Source organism: Macrotis lagotis, chromosome 3, assembly GCF_037893015.1.
Source record: "Macrotis lagotis isolate mMagLag1 chromosome 3, bilby.v1.9.chrom.fasta, whole genome shotgun sequence".
Taxonomy (NCBI): domain Eukaryota; kingdom Metazoa; phylum Chordata; class Mammalia; order Peramelemorphia; family Peramelidae; genus Macrotis; species Macrotis lagotis.
In genome coordinates, this window is record NC_133660.1 from 217,447,795 (window position 1) to 217,464,812 (window position 17,018).

Consider the following 17,018-nt stretch of genomic DNA (forward strand, 5'->3'; position numbering starts at 1 on the left):
AGTTCTAAATTTATATTCAGAACAAAAATTTGTATAATTTTTTTCTGATTTACAAAGAATTTTCTTCACAACAACCCTGTGAGGTGAGTAATGTGATTATAATTCTCTATATTTTAGAGATAAAGAAACTAAGTGTGAGAAGAGTCCTGGACACCTCCCTGTGCAGGCTTTTTTCCCAAGCAGGACAGAAAGGAGAATGGCACAATTTTTTTTTAATTGTAAAGGGTCTCCGATATACTTCTCAACTGTAATTTTATAGATAATACACAGATTCAGAGAAAAAACATGACTTGCCAAAGATTCCATAGTCAATGGCAAACAAAGAACAATAACCCTGATTACTGACCCAAGTTTTCACCACACTCTCCTCTATATGTAGGCGAAAAGAATAATGGAGCCCTTCCAGGTAGGACACAAGTCATTTGGGTAGGATGGGGGAAGGAGTGGGAAAGGGTAGTTTGTACTATTGGAAATGGAGTTAAATTTGAGAGGTAATGATATACCTCAAAGGGCAATGAAGAAAGACAGAAATCTGATTTTGAGAAGCCACAACCAGGAAAAGACTGAAATAATTTAATGACACTTTATTTTGGTACATACATAATTTTACTTTGTTTCCTATTCCTAGAAGGAAACAACAAAGTTCCTCTTATTTGACGCCATATTTCTCCCAGTGCCTTGAAGAATTTATTTCAGTGACAAATAAAAATAGAGAAAAGAGAACTGACCTTGGAATCAAAAGGCCTAGGTTTGAGTTCTAGCTGCCACTTAACTAGACATGTGACCAGGGATAAATCATATAATCTCTCTTAACCTCAGTATCCTCCTGTGTAAAATTGGGACTTGTATTACCTACCTTCCAAGGCTGTTAGAAGTTTTATAAACCTTGATGCCCTATGGCAATATGGTTAATTGTTGTTACTTAAATGAATTTAATTGTTGAATGAATGTTATTTGTTGTTAATTGAATAAATGAAAAAAACAATTTGCTTTAGGTAATCTTATTTAGTTTTGTGGAATGCAAGCACAGAAAGCAGTCACCCACTCCTCAAGGCAGTTTTATAGTGGTGTGATGGAACCAAGCTGAATGTCTTTTAATGAAGGGTCCACAAAATGTTTTTTTAATAGCAAAGAGATTTTTTAAATGGATTTTTTTAATAGCAAAGCAATTAGAGGCAAAATATAGTGTGATGATAAAAGCACCAGATTACAGGAAACATGACTTCCAGAACTGTCTTTGCTAATCACTAGCTGTACAAAATTGGGAAAGTCACTCTCTGTCTTTGTGCCTCAGTTTTCCTCTTTGTAAAGTGAGGGGGGTTGGACAAGATTCCTTCTGACTATAACAATTGTATGTTCTAATACTGATTACAGAAATAAGAACCCATTACATTTAGTTAATTTACTAAAGAACAGCTAGTCTCCTCCCATTGGCTTATCAGGGAATAGAAATGCCCTTGTAGTTTAAAAAAAATCTTCTTCAGTTAAATAATATTTTTGGCAGGTGTGATTCAACTGAAAAGGCTGGGTAAGGTCCAACAAAGGTCTCAGTGTCTATTTTCTGTAAACAATCTAGCTAAGTTCAGACAGGCTCATTACCAGAAGGCAGGAATATCCATGATACTTTTTTCCCATCACAGCAATTCAAAAAAAAAAATGTCTACTAAGAAGTTAAGAGGGCTACGGTCTGTTTGGAATGGGAGTACAATGACATTGAGGATACAGTGGTTTACTACAGATTAATGTACCAATATCCAAATGGTGATGGTAACAATGACAATAATAATAATGATGATGATGATGATAGCTAACAAGTTAGCACCTAGGTTTGCGAATAATCTCATTTGATTACCATAATATCTGGAAGGGAAATAAGAGCTAAAGTATCCCTCTTTTACAGTTGAGGAAATAGGCTCACAGAGTTTATACTAGTTTACAGCTAATAAGTGAAAAGCTGGAAGGTCATATAAAATAATAAATTAAATTTAAATTTAAGAAAAATGAATAAGAAAAATAGAATTTGTAAAATGTTGATGTCAGAGAACCTCAAACCTGATTTGGAAAGAGTGTGTTACAAAGTAAAGTGAAAAGAACTAAGAGAATACTGCATACAATAACAGTGACACAAACAAATATGAAGTTGAAAGGCTTAAGAACTCTGCTTAGTTCAGAATGACAATTTCCAAAAACCGATGATGAAGCATGCTGCCCATTTCCTACGAAGAGGTATACTCAGTGAACATAAAACTTTTGGACATGGCTGATATAGAGATTTATTTTGTTCACTTATGCATATTTACTACAAGAGTTTTCTTTTTTCTTTTTTTTTCAGTAATATGGGAGAGAGAGAGAGAATCAAATGGTTGTTAATTAGCAAAAATAAAAGTTCAGAAAATCAGTATTTTATGCCTCAACATGAAGACCATCTCTATTTTACTGTGAGACAAAGAATCATGTGAGTGCTGAAGAAAAAAATCACCTTCCCTTGATCTCAGTCCAAACCTAGGCAATCTGACTTTGGAGAGAAAGCAAATGAAAGGGGCAAATTATCTTGCACAATAGTTATTCAATAGTGTGATCCTGGGGATTCCTTTTCTGGATGCAGATCTTAATCTCTCTCTATTTGAACAGACTGTCTTCTGCTCAAAACCCTCCTTAACTGATGACCAGACTTCTGGCTCTAGAGGGCCTTCTCTGCATTTAGTTCTGTTGGTCTGCCCATCATCAATCTGATACTTCTAAAACATGGTCTTCAGGACCCCATGATCACTTACCTACCATGAAGAGGCATGGGAGGATGTCAGGGAAGTCACAAAAGAAATATAGGAGCACATGAATCAAAGTTATTGTAACCATAATCATACCTCATTGAAGAAACCTGCTATTCAGAGGATCCTGCTGTGGCATGAATGTGCTGATACTCCAAGCACTGAATAGCTCCTTAAATGTTCTTATGAAATTGGAATGTTACATACTGATTCTGAGGAAAAGTAGTATACAAAGACTCAAATGAAAGTGATCTCAATGTGGATATTCTTCCCACCACAGAGGGCCTACCAAATAGGCTGTGGGGTTTGTCCCACTTTCTCTAAACATCATAAGGACACCAGTGAAGACCAAAACAATTCACTAGTTATCCTTTAATTAACTGACTCAGTCTCCTCTATATAAAAAATAAGTGACTGAAGAATGCCTTTTGTCCAGATAACACAGAAAGGTTACCTCAAAGAAGTGTTTGCTGGATATAAAGGCAGAACATGAAGAGGAGCATAGACTTCTTTTTTTTTTTAAGGTTTTTTGCAAGGCAAACGGGGTTAAGTGGCTTGTCCAAGGCCACACAGCTAGGTAATTATTAAGTGTCTGAGAGCGGATTTGAACCCAGGTACTCCTGATTCCAGGGCCGGTGTTTTATCCACTATGCCACCTAGCCACCCCACAGCATAGACTTCTGACTGGTATCCCTGCCTCAAGTCTCTCCTGTTTGGTCTAACCTCTTCTCAGAAGTCAAATGAATCTTCTTAAAAGTACACATCTAAATACCACCCCCAACCCCACTCCACAAAATCCAATAGCTCCTAGTGTTTTCAGAATCACATATAAAATTCTATTTAACTTTTTAAACCCTTCATAACTTGACCCTTTTCTATTTTTCCAAATCTTGGCCTCTGTTCTCCTCCATGTACTCTACAATTCAGTGACATGGGTAACTCTTGTTATTTCTTACTCAAGACACTACAATTTCCTGACTGTCAGTATGATTACTGGCTGACTTTGGATTCCTTATTTCTACCTCCTGGGTTCCTTCAAGAACCATCCCTTTGAAATGCCATCCCATTAATCCTGTAAGCTCATCTTTTTATACATAGTTGTTTACATGTTGTGTCCCCATTAGACAGGGATTGTGTTTGTCTTTCTTTGTATCTCAAGGGTTTAGCATAGTTCCTGTAATGCAGCAGGTCCTCACAAAAATGCTTGTTGAATTGATTTATCTTGATTTGACAAAAATTGTGCTTATTCTGTTAACCAAACTTCTATCTTTTATTTGCACTTTACAAACTCATTTCACTTGCTTTCTATTCTTGCTATCTATGATGTAGAAAAACTAGCCTCTCACCTGTGGTCCCACATTGTAAAATTCTATCTGGTCTTTGTGTTTTTTGCATGAACTTCTCTCTCATGCCTAGAATGACCTTCCCTACCACCTCAAATATGTTAGAATTCTAAGATTCCTTCCCAGTTAGGTCCATCACCACTGGTTCCACATGGAACTTGGAGAGCACTGTCAGTTTTACTGTCTGTGTGACCACTGCAATAGCCATAGTACACATGAGGAAATTCAATACAAGGAAAAAGTGATCAATCCAAGGCCACCAGTTGGGATTTGAAGCATATCCTGTACTCTCTACTCACTGATGAAATTGGAAATCAGTTTTTAGTAGTTTTAGTCCTACCCTGAAAACAAGCCTTGGTGTGACTTGGAACAACCCCCTTCTCCTGCCTGGGGCTCACTTTTGTTCTGTTTTGTTTTCTTGCAGGGGAGAAGCCTTATATTTCTAACATGATTCTAGGTTATGAATAATGTTAAATAACTGATTCCAAGGAAGATCAATTGGTCCTTCTCCAGTACGATATATTCACTTACCCATTGTCCAAACCATTCTGTCCAAGTTTCTTCCCTATGTCACCAACCATGATTCCCGGCATTGGAAGAAGAGTCTTTGGATTTCGTATCTATTTTTGCCCATAAAAAGCAATGAGAAAATATAATGTTATAATCAGGCAAAAACTAAATTCTAAAGTAATTATATAAATTTCTGCAATAGATGTTGTATTGCTATTGTCTTTCGTTCTTGAAGAAGAGTGATCATTCTTCTTCATCAAGGAGGTGATAGCATGACATACAAGTGAATTGGATCTGAATGAGAAAGAGCTGTGCAAAGTCACTAGCATCCCTTTCTGTATCAGAGCTGTCTAAGCCCATGAACAAAGATGAATCAGGACAACTGCAGATGGCCCTGGATTCCTTGGGAGACCTTGGTCTTTTTAAGATAAGATCCAACCAGTAGGTGGCAACAGGTACTATTTACTGAGAGATTAGTAGTTAATGGAAAGATAAAGTTTTTTTATGACTCAAAGAGTTGGTTTTATTTTTATATGGCAGAAAAAGGATTTTGAATTATATATATTTATACCCTAAGTTTCTTTCTGAAGATAGTCCACAATAAGTTCTTGATAAGTAGGTTTTCAAAAAGCATATTTACATAAAAGTTAAGCATGAAGATAGTTAAAAGTGGATAAAGATTCAGTTTTCTCTCCAAACCATCTTACTCTTTTAAAATTAATATTAAAATATATTCTCCAAGAGCAATATTGTAAACTTGATCAACTGTGAATTACTTAAGTACTATGATCAATATATTGATCTAATAAAATTCCAAAAAAGCCATGATGAAAAATGTTATCTAACCTAACTCAAGAGAGAAGTGGTGAAATCTAAATGCATACTGAAGGATAATTTTTACATTTTCTTGATTGTTTTTCTTACTTTTTTTAGCAACATGGGATTTTAGAGGAGGAGAATTTGAAATGCAAAAATATTAAAATGAATATTAAAATAAGTTATAAATTTATTTAAGATATAAAAATATACATTCTCTTTGACCAGTGATATCACTATTTGATCTATATTCCAAAGACATCAGGAAAGAGTAAAAGGACCCATATGTACAAAATATTTATAGCAGTTCTTTCTGTGCTGGCAAAGAACTTGAAACTATGGGCCACCTGTCAAACGGGAATGGCTAAACAAATTACTGTATATGAACATAATGGAATGAATGGGATAGTTTCAAAGAAAACTAGAAAGACTTATGTGAACTGATACAAAATGAAATAAGAAGAATGAAGAGAAAAAATTAGACAATAACCACAATGTACAGACAAACATAGGCCAGGAATTGGATTCAGGTAATTATCAATCATGATCCAGAGGACTGATACTGAAGCCTCCTTCCTCTGTCCTGAGAGAAACATACCAGACTCAAGGTGCATAACAAGACATATATATTTTGATTTATGGCTAATGTGGGGAATTAATTTTGCTTGAACTTGCCATTTATGTAGGTTATGTAACTCAAGATAATTATCTTGACCTTTAGCATATAGTTGCAAAGATCTTTTTGTTTGTTTGCTTGTTTTTACCCCTAAGATGGAGGAAAAAGGCAAGGTAGGAGATAAAATTTTTCTTTGTTGAAAAATGTAAATAATACCTTCTTACCTGTACAACAAAGGAATGTAATCCATGGCACTGGCCTCCTGGAGTATATAATTGGGCATATACAACTGCATGAGTGGCATTCTTTCCCATATTACCAATTGAAAATTTGGAAGCTTCAAAATCAGGAGAGTTGATGATGAACTCCTATATAACACAAAAAGAATTTGTAAGGAAACTGAACATTTTTGTCAATCTTTTCTTCCCTTTTAAATGTGCTATTTGATGATGTTTTGCTGATAAAATCTAATAACCTAATAATACACTCTCTATAAAATTTGAAATAACTACATATTTATGATAATCTATATAAAATCACATATTTGGAGTCATTAATTTTTCTACTGATTTTTTAAAAAATATTTTATTTGTTTTTTTCCAACTACATACAATGGTAGTTTTTACTGATCATTTTTTTGCAAGTTATTAAGTTTTACAATTTTTCTCCCTTTCCTCCCCCTTCCCCTGTCAGAAAGCAATCTGTATAGGTTCTATATTTATCACCATGCTAAATGTAGATCAATAATGATCATGTTGTGAGAAAAGAATTAGATTCAAATGGAAGAAAGAAAACATTAGAGAGGAAAAAGGCATAATGCATGACAACTTTTAAAAACTGAAGATAATAAGCTTTGGTCTTCATTTAAACTCCACAGTCCCTTCTCTGGGTATGGATGATATATTCCACCACAAGTCCTTTAAAATTGTATTTGATTATTGTACTGTTGAAATGAACAAGTCCATCATAGTTTATCACCACCCCATGCTGTTTTTAATATGTATAAAGTTCTTCTGGTTCTGCTCATCTCATTCAGCATCCATTCATACAAGTCTTTGCAGGCTTTTCTGAAATCCCGTTTCTCATGAACAAGAGTGTTTCATCACATACATGTACCACAATTTGTTCAGACATTCCCCAGTTGATGAGCATTCCTTCAATTTCCAGTGCTTTTCCAGTAGAAAAAGCTGCTATGAATATTTTTGTACATGTGGGATTTTTACACTTTTTCATGATCTCTTCAGGAGAAATGGTATTACAGGATCGAGGAGGTATGCACATTTTTATTGCCTTTTGGGCATAATTCCAAATTGTTCTCCAAAAAGGTTGAAACAGTTCACAACTCCAAGCTTTCCCACATTCCCTCCAATCTTGATCATTTTCCCTTCTAATCATATTGGCCAATATGAAAGGTGTGAGGTGTTCCCTTGGAATTGTCCAATCAATAATGATTTAGAGTAATTTTTCATATGACTATAGTTTTGATTTCTTCATCTGAAAATTACCTTTGCATAAACTTTGAACATTTATCCATTGGGTAATGACTGTTTTTTTATAAATTTGTTTCAATTCTCTATACATATTTTAGAAATGAGTCCTTTGACAGAAATATTAGTTGTAAAGACTGTTTTTCAACTTGCTATATTTCTTTTAATCTTGAAGTGGTTTTGTTTATGCAAACCCTTTTTAATTTAATGTAATCAAAATTCAGTTTGTTTTTTATAATGTTCTCTATTTCTACTTTGACCATAAACTTCTCCCCTTTCCATAGATCTCACAGGTAAACTATTTTTTGTTCTCCTAATTGGCCAATAATATTACCTTTTACCTTCAAATCCTGTACCCACTTTGACCTTATCTTGGTATAGGGTATGAGATGTTGGTCTATGCCTAGTTTCTACCATACTATCTTCCAGTTTTCCCAGTTTTTATTGAAGAGTGAAACTTTATCCCAGAAGCTGAAATCTTTGAGTTTATCAAACAGCAGATTATTATAATCATTTATTACTGTCTCTTTTGCACCTAATTAATTCCATTGATCTACCACTCTATTTCTTAGCCAGTACCACACAGCTTTTTCCTTCTTTTTTAAAAAATGTATTTACTCTTATTTTGAACAAATAATGTTTTTTAATACTAAAATATTCTTGTTTAAACATAGTGCTCCCTCCCCCCCAAAATATAGACCTGCATGTAAAGGAGAGAGAAAAAAATTAAAATTAACATTAATAATAATAATAATAAACAATAATAATAATAATAGGTATGGCCAGGTGGCACAATGGATGGAGCACCAGCCCTGGAACCAGGAGCACCCAAACTCAAATCCAGCCCCAGAAACCTAACAATCATCCAGGGGTTTGACCCCAGGCAACCACCCCAACCCCACTGCCCTGCAAAAAACAAACAAAAAGACCCAAAATAAAATCAAATAGCAATGATAATAATAATAATAATTATTATTATTATTATAAAATAGAAGGGGCAGCCAGGTGGTAGACAGAGAACCAGCCCTGGAGCCAGGAGCACCCAGGTCCAAATCCGGCCTCAGACACCCAACAATCACCCAGCTGTGTGGCCCTGGGCAAGCCACCTAGCACCATTTTGCCCTGCAACCCCCCATAATAATAATAATAATAATAATAATAATAATAATAATAATAATAATAATAAATTGCTTCAGTCTGTGTTCCAACACCTCCAGCTCTGTCATGGGTGGATCACATTTTTTTATGATAAGTCCATCAGAAAAGTTACTTCCATATTTTTGCACCATTGCCATTGCTCATTGAAACTCCATTTGTACTTCTCCACTACCATATACTATAGTTTCTCTCTCCTTTCACTCTGTCTCTACTGTAGGGTAGCTGAGTGGCACAGCAGACAGATCCCCGTGCCTGGGGCCAAGAGGCCCCAAGCTCACATACCACCCCTTAGACCCAGCATCCACCTTGGACATGTGGGCACAGACAGGCTATCCAATCCCAGCCCCTTGCAAGAAGTAAAAAAGAAAATGTGTTCTATGTGACCACTCTCCCCCCATGGTCCATCCTCTCCTCCATCACTGACATCCCCCCGCCTTCCCCCTGTAAACCCTTGTCTCCTTCTTACTCCAGATGTCTATACCTCATTGAGTATATATGCTGTTACCTCTCCTAGCCACCTCTAGTGAGAATGAAGATTCCCTCATTCCCCCTTGCTTTCCCCCCTTCCATGTCATTGAATTAACTCATTGTAATGAAAAAAATCTTATTTTATGAAATATCTTAACCTGTTCCACTTCTTCGTTTTCTTCCGATTATATTTCCCTTTTAGCTATAGACTTCATTTTTACACCACATTATATCTTCAATTTAAGCTCTCTCCTGTGCTTCATCTATAAAAGCTACTTCTACCTGCTCTATTAAATGAGAAGATTCATATGAGTATTATCAGTATCATTTTTCTATGCAGGAGTGCATGTAGTTCATCATCATTAAGTCCCTCATATTTTCTCCTTCTCCTCCACTATCTATGCTTCTCCTGAGTCCTGTATTTGAATATCAAATCTTCTGTTCAGTTCTGGCCATTCCAACAGGAGCATTTGAAATTCCCCTAGTTCATTGAAAGTCCATCTTTTTCCCTGGAAGAGGATGTTCAGTTTTGCTGGGTAGTTGATTCTAGGTTGCATTCTGAGCTCTTTTGACTTCTGGAATATTAAATTCCAAGCCCTATGAGCTTTTAATATAGTTGCTGCTAAATCCTGTGGGATCCTGACTGCAGCTTCATGATATTTGAGTTCTGTCCTTCTGGCTGCTTATAATATTTTCTCTTTGACTTCGGAGTTCTGGAACTTGGCTATAATATTCCTGGGGGTTGTTTTTTTTTTTTTGGATCTCTTCCTCAGGGAGATCAGTGGACTCTCTCAATTTCTATTTTGCCCTCTGTTTCTAGGATATCAGGGGAATGTCCTGTAGTAATTCTTTGCAAATGATGTCAAGGTTCTTTCCCTGATCATGACTTTCAAGTATTCCAATTATTTTTAGATAATCTTTCTTAAATCTGTTTTCCATATCAATTGTTTTTTCAATGATATGTTTCACATTTTCTTCCAATTTTTCATTCTTTTGGTTTTGAAGTATTGTGTCCTGATAGCTCATAAAATCAGCAGCCTCCCTCAGTTCATTCTACATCTGAAGGATTTGTTTTCCTCAGAGAGTTCTCTTATCTCTTTTTCCATCTGGCCAATTGTGCTTTTTAAAACATTCTTCTCCTCAATAACTTTTTGAACTGTTTTATCTATTAGACCTAAGCTAGTTTTTAACATCTTATTTTCTTCAGCATTTTTTTGGATCTCCTTGACTAAGCTGCTGAATTCATTTTCATGTTTTTTCCTGCATCTCTCTTGTTTCTTTTCCCAATTTTTGTTCTATCCCTCTCACTGGATTTTCAAAGTCTTTTTTGAGCTCTGTCATAGCCTGAACCAAATTTGTTTTTCTTGGAGTCATTAGATGCAGGAGCTTGTACTTCCTCATCTTCAGACTGAGTGTTTTGATCCTTGTTGGAATTATAGGCAAAGTATTTCTCAATGGGGTCCTCTTTTTTCTCTGCTTACTCATTTCTCCAGTCTGTGCCTGGTTTTGGGGTGATTCCTGAGCTTTTGAGTATTATTGGGACACCCCCCCCAAAAAAAGGGTTTCCATGTGTGAGGCTCTGTCTTCCCTCCTGGTCTGTGAATGACCATAAGAGCACGCCTCTGCCATGGGACTGAGGTGGGGGGGGGGACGGCTGTTCTATGGAGGTGGGGTCCTAGACTGCGATCAGGATCTGAATGTGGTCAGAGCCGCAGAGTCCTGTACCAGGAACAGAGGACAGAGCTCAGCAGTCTCTCTCCACTCCCCTCCCTTGGCTCAGCACTCATGCCCTGGGGGCTCCTGCTTACAGGCTTCTCTTTCCAATTCCTGGATCTGGGCTGCAGCAGCCACACTGCTTGCTGAGTTCCCTGAGGCCTGGGCTTTGTGCACTTGCTCTGGAAGAAGTCCCCCCACCCATCTTCGAAGTTGTTGTGCCTGGTGCTCCCCGAGTGTAGATCAGGAAACTGCCCCCGCTGCCATGAGCCATGGCTCCCAGTGCCCTGGGGATGCCTCCGGGTGGCTAAAATTCCTTCCCTCTGGAGGGTCACCCCCTTACCCCAGGGAGCAGAGCCTTTCCATTCTTTTCCAGGTTACCTTGGGTTGGAGAACTGCCTCACTGGATCCCTCTTTGGGTTCTGTCTCTTGAAAATGTAGTTAAGAGTCCTTAGTTTATAAGTTTTAAAAGAGAGCACCTAAGAGACCATCCTTTCTTGTTGCCATCTTGGCTCCACGCCCCCCCAGCCAATTATCTTAAAGCTAATATAGCGCAGCCTTGAAATAACTTAGGCCTGGGGGCAGCTAGGTGGTGTAGTGGATAGAGCACTGGCCCTGGAGTCAGGAGTACTTGAGTTCAAATCTGGCCTCAGACATTTAATAAGTACCTAGCTGTGTGACCTTGGGCAAGCCACTTAACCCCATTTGCCTTGCTAAAACCTAAAAAACCCCACAAAAAACAAAACAAAAAACTTTGTAACTTAGGCCAAAAGTCCTATTTATTTACCTTCACTATGTTGTGGAAAGGACTGTCTGGATTCACATAGGTCATGACAATGGACTTGGACCCTGCATATGTTTACTAAAGGCTTCAAATATAGACTGAGCCACATACTCCATTTCTGTTATTTAAGGACAGCCCAGATGAATTTGGCATGAAGGATGAGTAATTATTTTCGTGGTTATAGCAACTCACAAAGACCACCTACTAAGACACAAAGCCAGAAGGAACATACCCACTGAAGCCTCCTTCAAGTACTAAAGATAACTTAGGAAACAGAAGAAATAGATAAGAAACAGATAAGGTAAAATAGCTCAAGAAACTCTGTTATGATTCAAAGTTTGACAGACATAGATTAGAGATAACTATTATTTTGTACAAGTTCAATTTTGGATACTAGAGCATGTTACATTATATAAACACTAAGAAACAGCTACCTGAACACGTGGGAAGCCAAACTCATGTTGACAGTTTAAAATCTGGAGAGGCAGGAAATGAAAGCTACCAGCAAGCTGGCATTAGCTCCCTGAAATCTAAGGGCAGAGACAGGGGCAGGAAAGTTACTAGTCTTGCTGAGGTGTTCCCCTGTGTGTGCTCATGTGCATGCATAAAAGCACACACATGCACACACGTATGCTGCATGAATACACATGTCCAAACATATATACATGTGTGCGTGCACAGATACAGACATGTGTGTATAGCCAGGAACCAAAAGGAGACAACAACCCAGAACTGCTGTTGCACTCTGGTGGTCAGTGGTTAAATAAATATAAATTAGTCTATCATCATACACCACTATCTCGTGACATTAAATGAAAAAATTTTCCCCGGTTGGAGATGGATTTGTCTCAAAACTAAACAAAGGTTAAGGTGGGTCAGCTCTTATTTCAGAGTAAAGGTCACATAATGGAGATGAAGTACAACTGAGGACCACCACATTGGACCAGCACCATCCTAATCTGCCTCTTCCTGAGAGCTGTGTTTTGTGTAAAAGTAAGTGCTGCCAACCCAGCAATGGGCAGACCATTCAGAAGTATGCTGGCTACAGCAGCATCTAGATATGTTTCTACAAGGGAACTACTTTGCCTGGAACACCAATTGAGCAGGTAGATGATGGCACATAAAAGTCACAGAGTCAAGTCTTGTCCTTTCGTGGCTCTTTGTGGATTTTCTATCTCAGCTTGAGAATCCTCAGAAGACATTGACTTTGAGTATGTGTAGGAACTTGTCATCAAGTACCTGAATTGACTCCCCGGGGACTGTATGGAGCCAGAGCATTGGATGATCTGTACCATTAGCCCTAGTCTGGCTCATTCCATGTCACTGATGGGGCACAAGGAGGTTTTCTCATCTGCGGGTCCCCCAGAAGGGCTTCCTCTGGTGGGTTCCTGCTAGTCAGCACTGTGGAGGACAGGCTGGCCCTGTGCTACCCTAGGCCGCCCGTCAGCAGACTTCAGCCATGGTGATGGGGACCACCAGCACTGCAGCCCTGCTGCACAGATCACTGCCTCTGGGTCGAGTGTACTCAAAGCAAGGTCCAAAGTCATGAAGATCCATATCCTTTTGAAGTCATGTGCTTCTGAGACAAAGGGCACCCCATGATCCAATAAGGAAGAGGCTTTGTTTCTGCAACACCAAAATCGTTTGTGCTGCTATTGGATACTGGGAAAACTTTAAGGGAAGTTCACTTCAAAAGATAATGGAAGGGGAGGTTAGGTGGTGCAGTGGATAGAGCACCTGCCCTGAAGTCACGAGTACCTGAGTTCAAATCCGGCCTCAGACACTTAATAATTACCTAGCTGTGTGGCCTTGGGCAAGCCACTTAACCCCATTTTGCTTTGCAAAAAACCTAAAAAAAAAGATAATGGGATTGGAGGTCAACATACACCCTTTTCTTGCTTCCCCAACACATATGCACCATTATTAAAAATTCCCTCAAATATCGCCATACCTGTGAACAGATTTTGATTCCCAAACATAGTCTATTTTCTAATTACTCATTTCTCTTCATGTTGTACTGATACATGTACATTATTTGCATATATATTTATTAATGTAAATTATTAACATAATATATAACATGAAAAGGTTTACATGAACACCCTATTAGACATTTGTTTGTTCTGAACCCATAGACCCATGCAATAATACTAACCTGAGTGGTGGGATCATATTGGGCAGTTGTTCGGATAGCCTTGATATTGCTCCCATGACTTACTTCAGTCATAGCAAAACATCCAAAAATCTAAATATTTAAGCATAAGGTCAAAGATTAATGAACATATTTCCCTTTCATCTCAATTCAATGCAATACAAATATGTTTAGTTCTTATTTCTTTAAAATTTCTAGGTCCCATACTAAAAGAGGAAGAAGTGGTTTCTGCTTCTTGGAACTTATAATCTAATAGGGGAAGGAAGTTAAAGACACTAATAACTCAAATTAAGATATAATGTAAAAATGGAATAAAAGAAATATGAAGTACTCCTTCTCAGTTTAGGGGAGGAAAAATCTCTGTAGCTTTTTGGGGTGGAAAATAATAAGTGAGTTCTTGAAGGATACAGTAGGAATTGATTAGATGGAGTTTGGCAGACATGGGAAAAAACCAACACTTTTTCTTTCTCTAAGAACAGTTATCACAAGTCCCGAAAACTATCTCATTATAATTCTATATAATTCATCTAACTTTATTCCCTGAAATGAAACTGTATTCTAAAGAACACTGCTACAATTCTCTCTGGAATAAATTGGCAGATAAAAATGGGTGTTCTGAACATAGCAAAAAAGTTGCATAGTGGTCAGATTACCACATTTGAAGCCAGGAAGACCATGGGTTGGAATTTCCCTTGGAAGAGGGATACTCATACTGTGGACATCAAAATTTTTTCTGAGCACAACAGGAGAAAGAAGAAAGTTTTAGGATTCTTTTCCCTTATGCATTATGATAATATTCACAGAATACTCACTGAGTGAGTACTCGCTCAGAGAATGCTGGAATTTTACCCTTTTAAAACATAATATAACCAAAATGGTAATAAGAACCATTCATCCATACAGCATATACATTGTCCTTTCTGAAGATTCCCATCTTTTTTTTTCCTTTTAGAATTTTTCAAGGAAACAAGAAAAAATGAAAATTAATTTAAGCTGTTACTTAAGTTTAAACTTACCTCCATGTCTAATGCTTTTTTAATAAAATCCATATGTCTCTGAGACCCAGAATTCTGAATAGTAGTAGCAAAAACCTGAAAATATAATATTGATAATTAAATATGAAATTGTTGAACTGTATCCCAGATCTACCACAGTATATCCTATTTGACCTCTGCCAAGTCTATTCTTTTTTCCTGGGTCTTATCTTACTCACATTGAAAAGCAGATGATTGAATCAGATGATTAGAGTTGAATTTCTTTCATCTCTAAAATCCTGTAATCCTATGATTCCTATATTAGGAACTGAAATACTTACCTAAGAATCTGAGTATTTATTAGTGATAAAACATTGTCTCTGATCCAAAGATATTTATTTGTAAGACAATCCCAATTGAATTTTTAAAACCTGAAAAGACTTATGAGTAAGTATGGGGGAAATCAATAAAACAATTTAAAGCTATAATGTGTTATTTCAGGAATGAAGTCTTACATCTGAGTCTCTGAAATCTTTCATGACAATCAGACAAGAAAAGGAATATGCAGACACTTTGACTTTCTTTTATTTCCTCTATTCATAACGATTTAAGAATAAAAGAGATCAAACATGGGCTATAATGTTAAAGAGTAAAAAATATAACTGTCCTTTTAGGATCATGATTATGCTAGGGACAGAATGAAAATAGTACTGAATATATCAGGAAATAATGATTATAATCTCTACATGTACCAGGCAGGTGACCATGGCAAATCTCCTAAACTCAGCTCAATTTTTCTTGCCTATTAAATAGACCTAATAATAGTTTCCCTGTCTGCTTTATGAGACTTTTGTGAGAAAGCACTATAACTTTAAACCATTCTATTTTGTAATCCTGAATGGTATTATTCCTCTGCTAAAGTTCTATTATGGTGCTTCCTTGTTGCCCCAAGTTCTAAAAAGGAATATCTGACAGGTTCCACTTAGATGAAAAGGATTGAGTGCCTTCAAGGAAGGTCAGGGAGATTTTCACAAGAAGGTGGTCATAGAGACCCATTACTACCATAAATTATCATCATCTTCATCTTCATCAACATTCCACTGCAATTAATTGACTGTCTATATAAACAGATTTAGTAATGTATTTATGCAGTATTGCATATATAGGAATGGGATGTATGACTTTCCTGTCAAAAGCACCAGTTCTGCTCATACTTATCAGTCCCTTTTACAGTTTTCCACATTAAAAAAGTCCCCTTGAACAAAAGATCTCCATAACACATTCTCATAAGAACCTAAGTAAATGGCCATAAATAGCAAAGGTAGTGCTATTAATTCTATGAGATAGGTTTCTTTTTTAAGGAAAAAAATTAAATGTTAAAATGTCTTTCAATTCTTTTATACATTTCATTTTAGAGCCTATATCAGAGTAGATCTTTATGATTCTTTGAAATGGAAAAGTTGGTATAATTAATCTACCCTTTAAAAAAATAAAGTATACTTACATATGTATTTAAAAAGTATTTGACAGATAAGGACCAATCATACATCCCAAGGCAGTTAATCAGCATAAAAAATTTCAGTGGATTCTTCATCATCTCATGTGCATTAAGAAAGTCATATTCAAACAGTCTTTTACAATGCAGAAAATTTAGCTCACGATATTTCTCAATAGGCAATTCTTCTCCAGGGTGATGAGCAAAAAGGGGATCATTTTCAAAGGCTGAGAAAAGTCTTTTCTTGAATAGAAAAAATTAAAAACAAAACAAAATTAGCACAGTTCTAAAAACCAAAAACATCACAAATAAAGAAAATAAATCCCACTATTGCTTTTTATATTGTTCAGATATGGAGTTTCTGACAAGCCCAGGTATAGTAAAAGAACTGTTAGCAGCCTGGGTTTGACCTTTCAAAAAGGCTCCCAGGCATTATAAAAATCAAAGTCTCAAAAAATATATCAAAGTATTTCAGAGTTAAAAGGATCCTCAAAAGCAATCTTATCCACCCATATGATCAAGAATTCCTTCTACAATAACATTAACAAGAGGAAAACCTACTACCTCCCAAGGTAACCTACTCCACTTTTTGATCCTTCTAATTTCTAGTTTTCTACCATGAACTGAAATGTGCTCCTTTACAAAACTTATTCCTTGCATTCAGTTGTTTTCTGGGGTCAAGCAGAAAAATGTCTTGACCGTCTTCCATATGGTAGTCCTTTAAATAATAAAAG

General features: G+C 36.7%; 1 protein-coding gene across 2 annotated transcripts in view; it reads right to left on the reverse strand.

Moving 5' to 3' along the window:
• ACOX3 (acyl-CoA oxidase 3, pristanoyl) overlaps positions 1 to 17,018 on the reverse strand; it is a 272,680-nt gene that overhangs the window by 63,370 nt on the left and 192,292 nt on the right. For both annotated transcript variants that reach the window (XM_074229850.1, XM_074229851.1), the window contains exons 9-13: positions 16,294 to 16,527; positions 14,832 to 14,906; positions 13,819 to 13,908; positions 6,278 to 6,421; positions 4,643 to 4,731 (exon numbers count right to left, since the gene is read on the reverse strand). In XM_074229850.1, the coding sequence (XP_074085951.1) occupies positions 4,643 to 4,731; positions 6,278 to 6,421; positions 13,819 to 13,908; positions 14,832 to 14,906; positions 16,294 to 16,527 (632 nt within the window). The remainder of the gene's footprint in view (positions 1 to 4,642; positions 4,732 to 6,277; positions 6,422 to 13,818; positions 13,909 to 14,831; positions 14,907 to 16,293; positions 16,528 to 17,018) is intronic.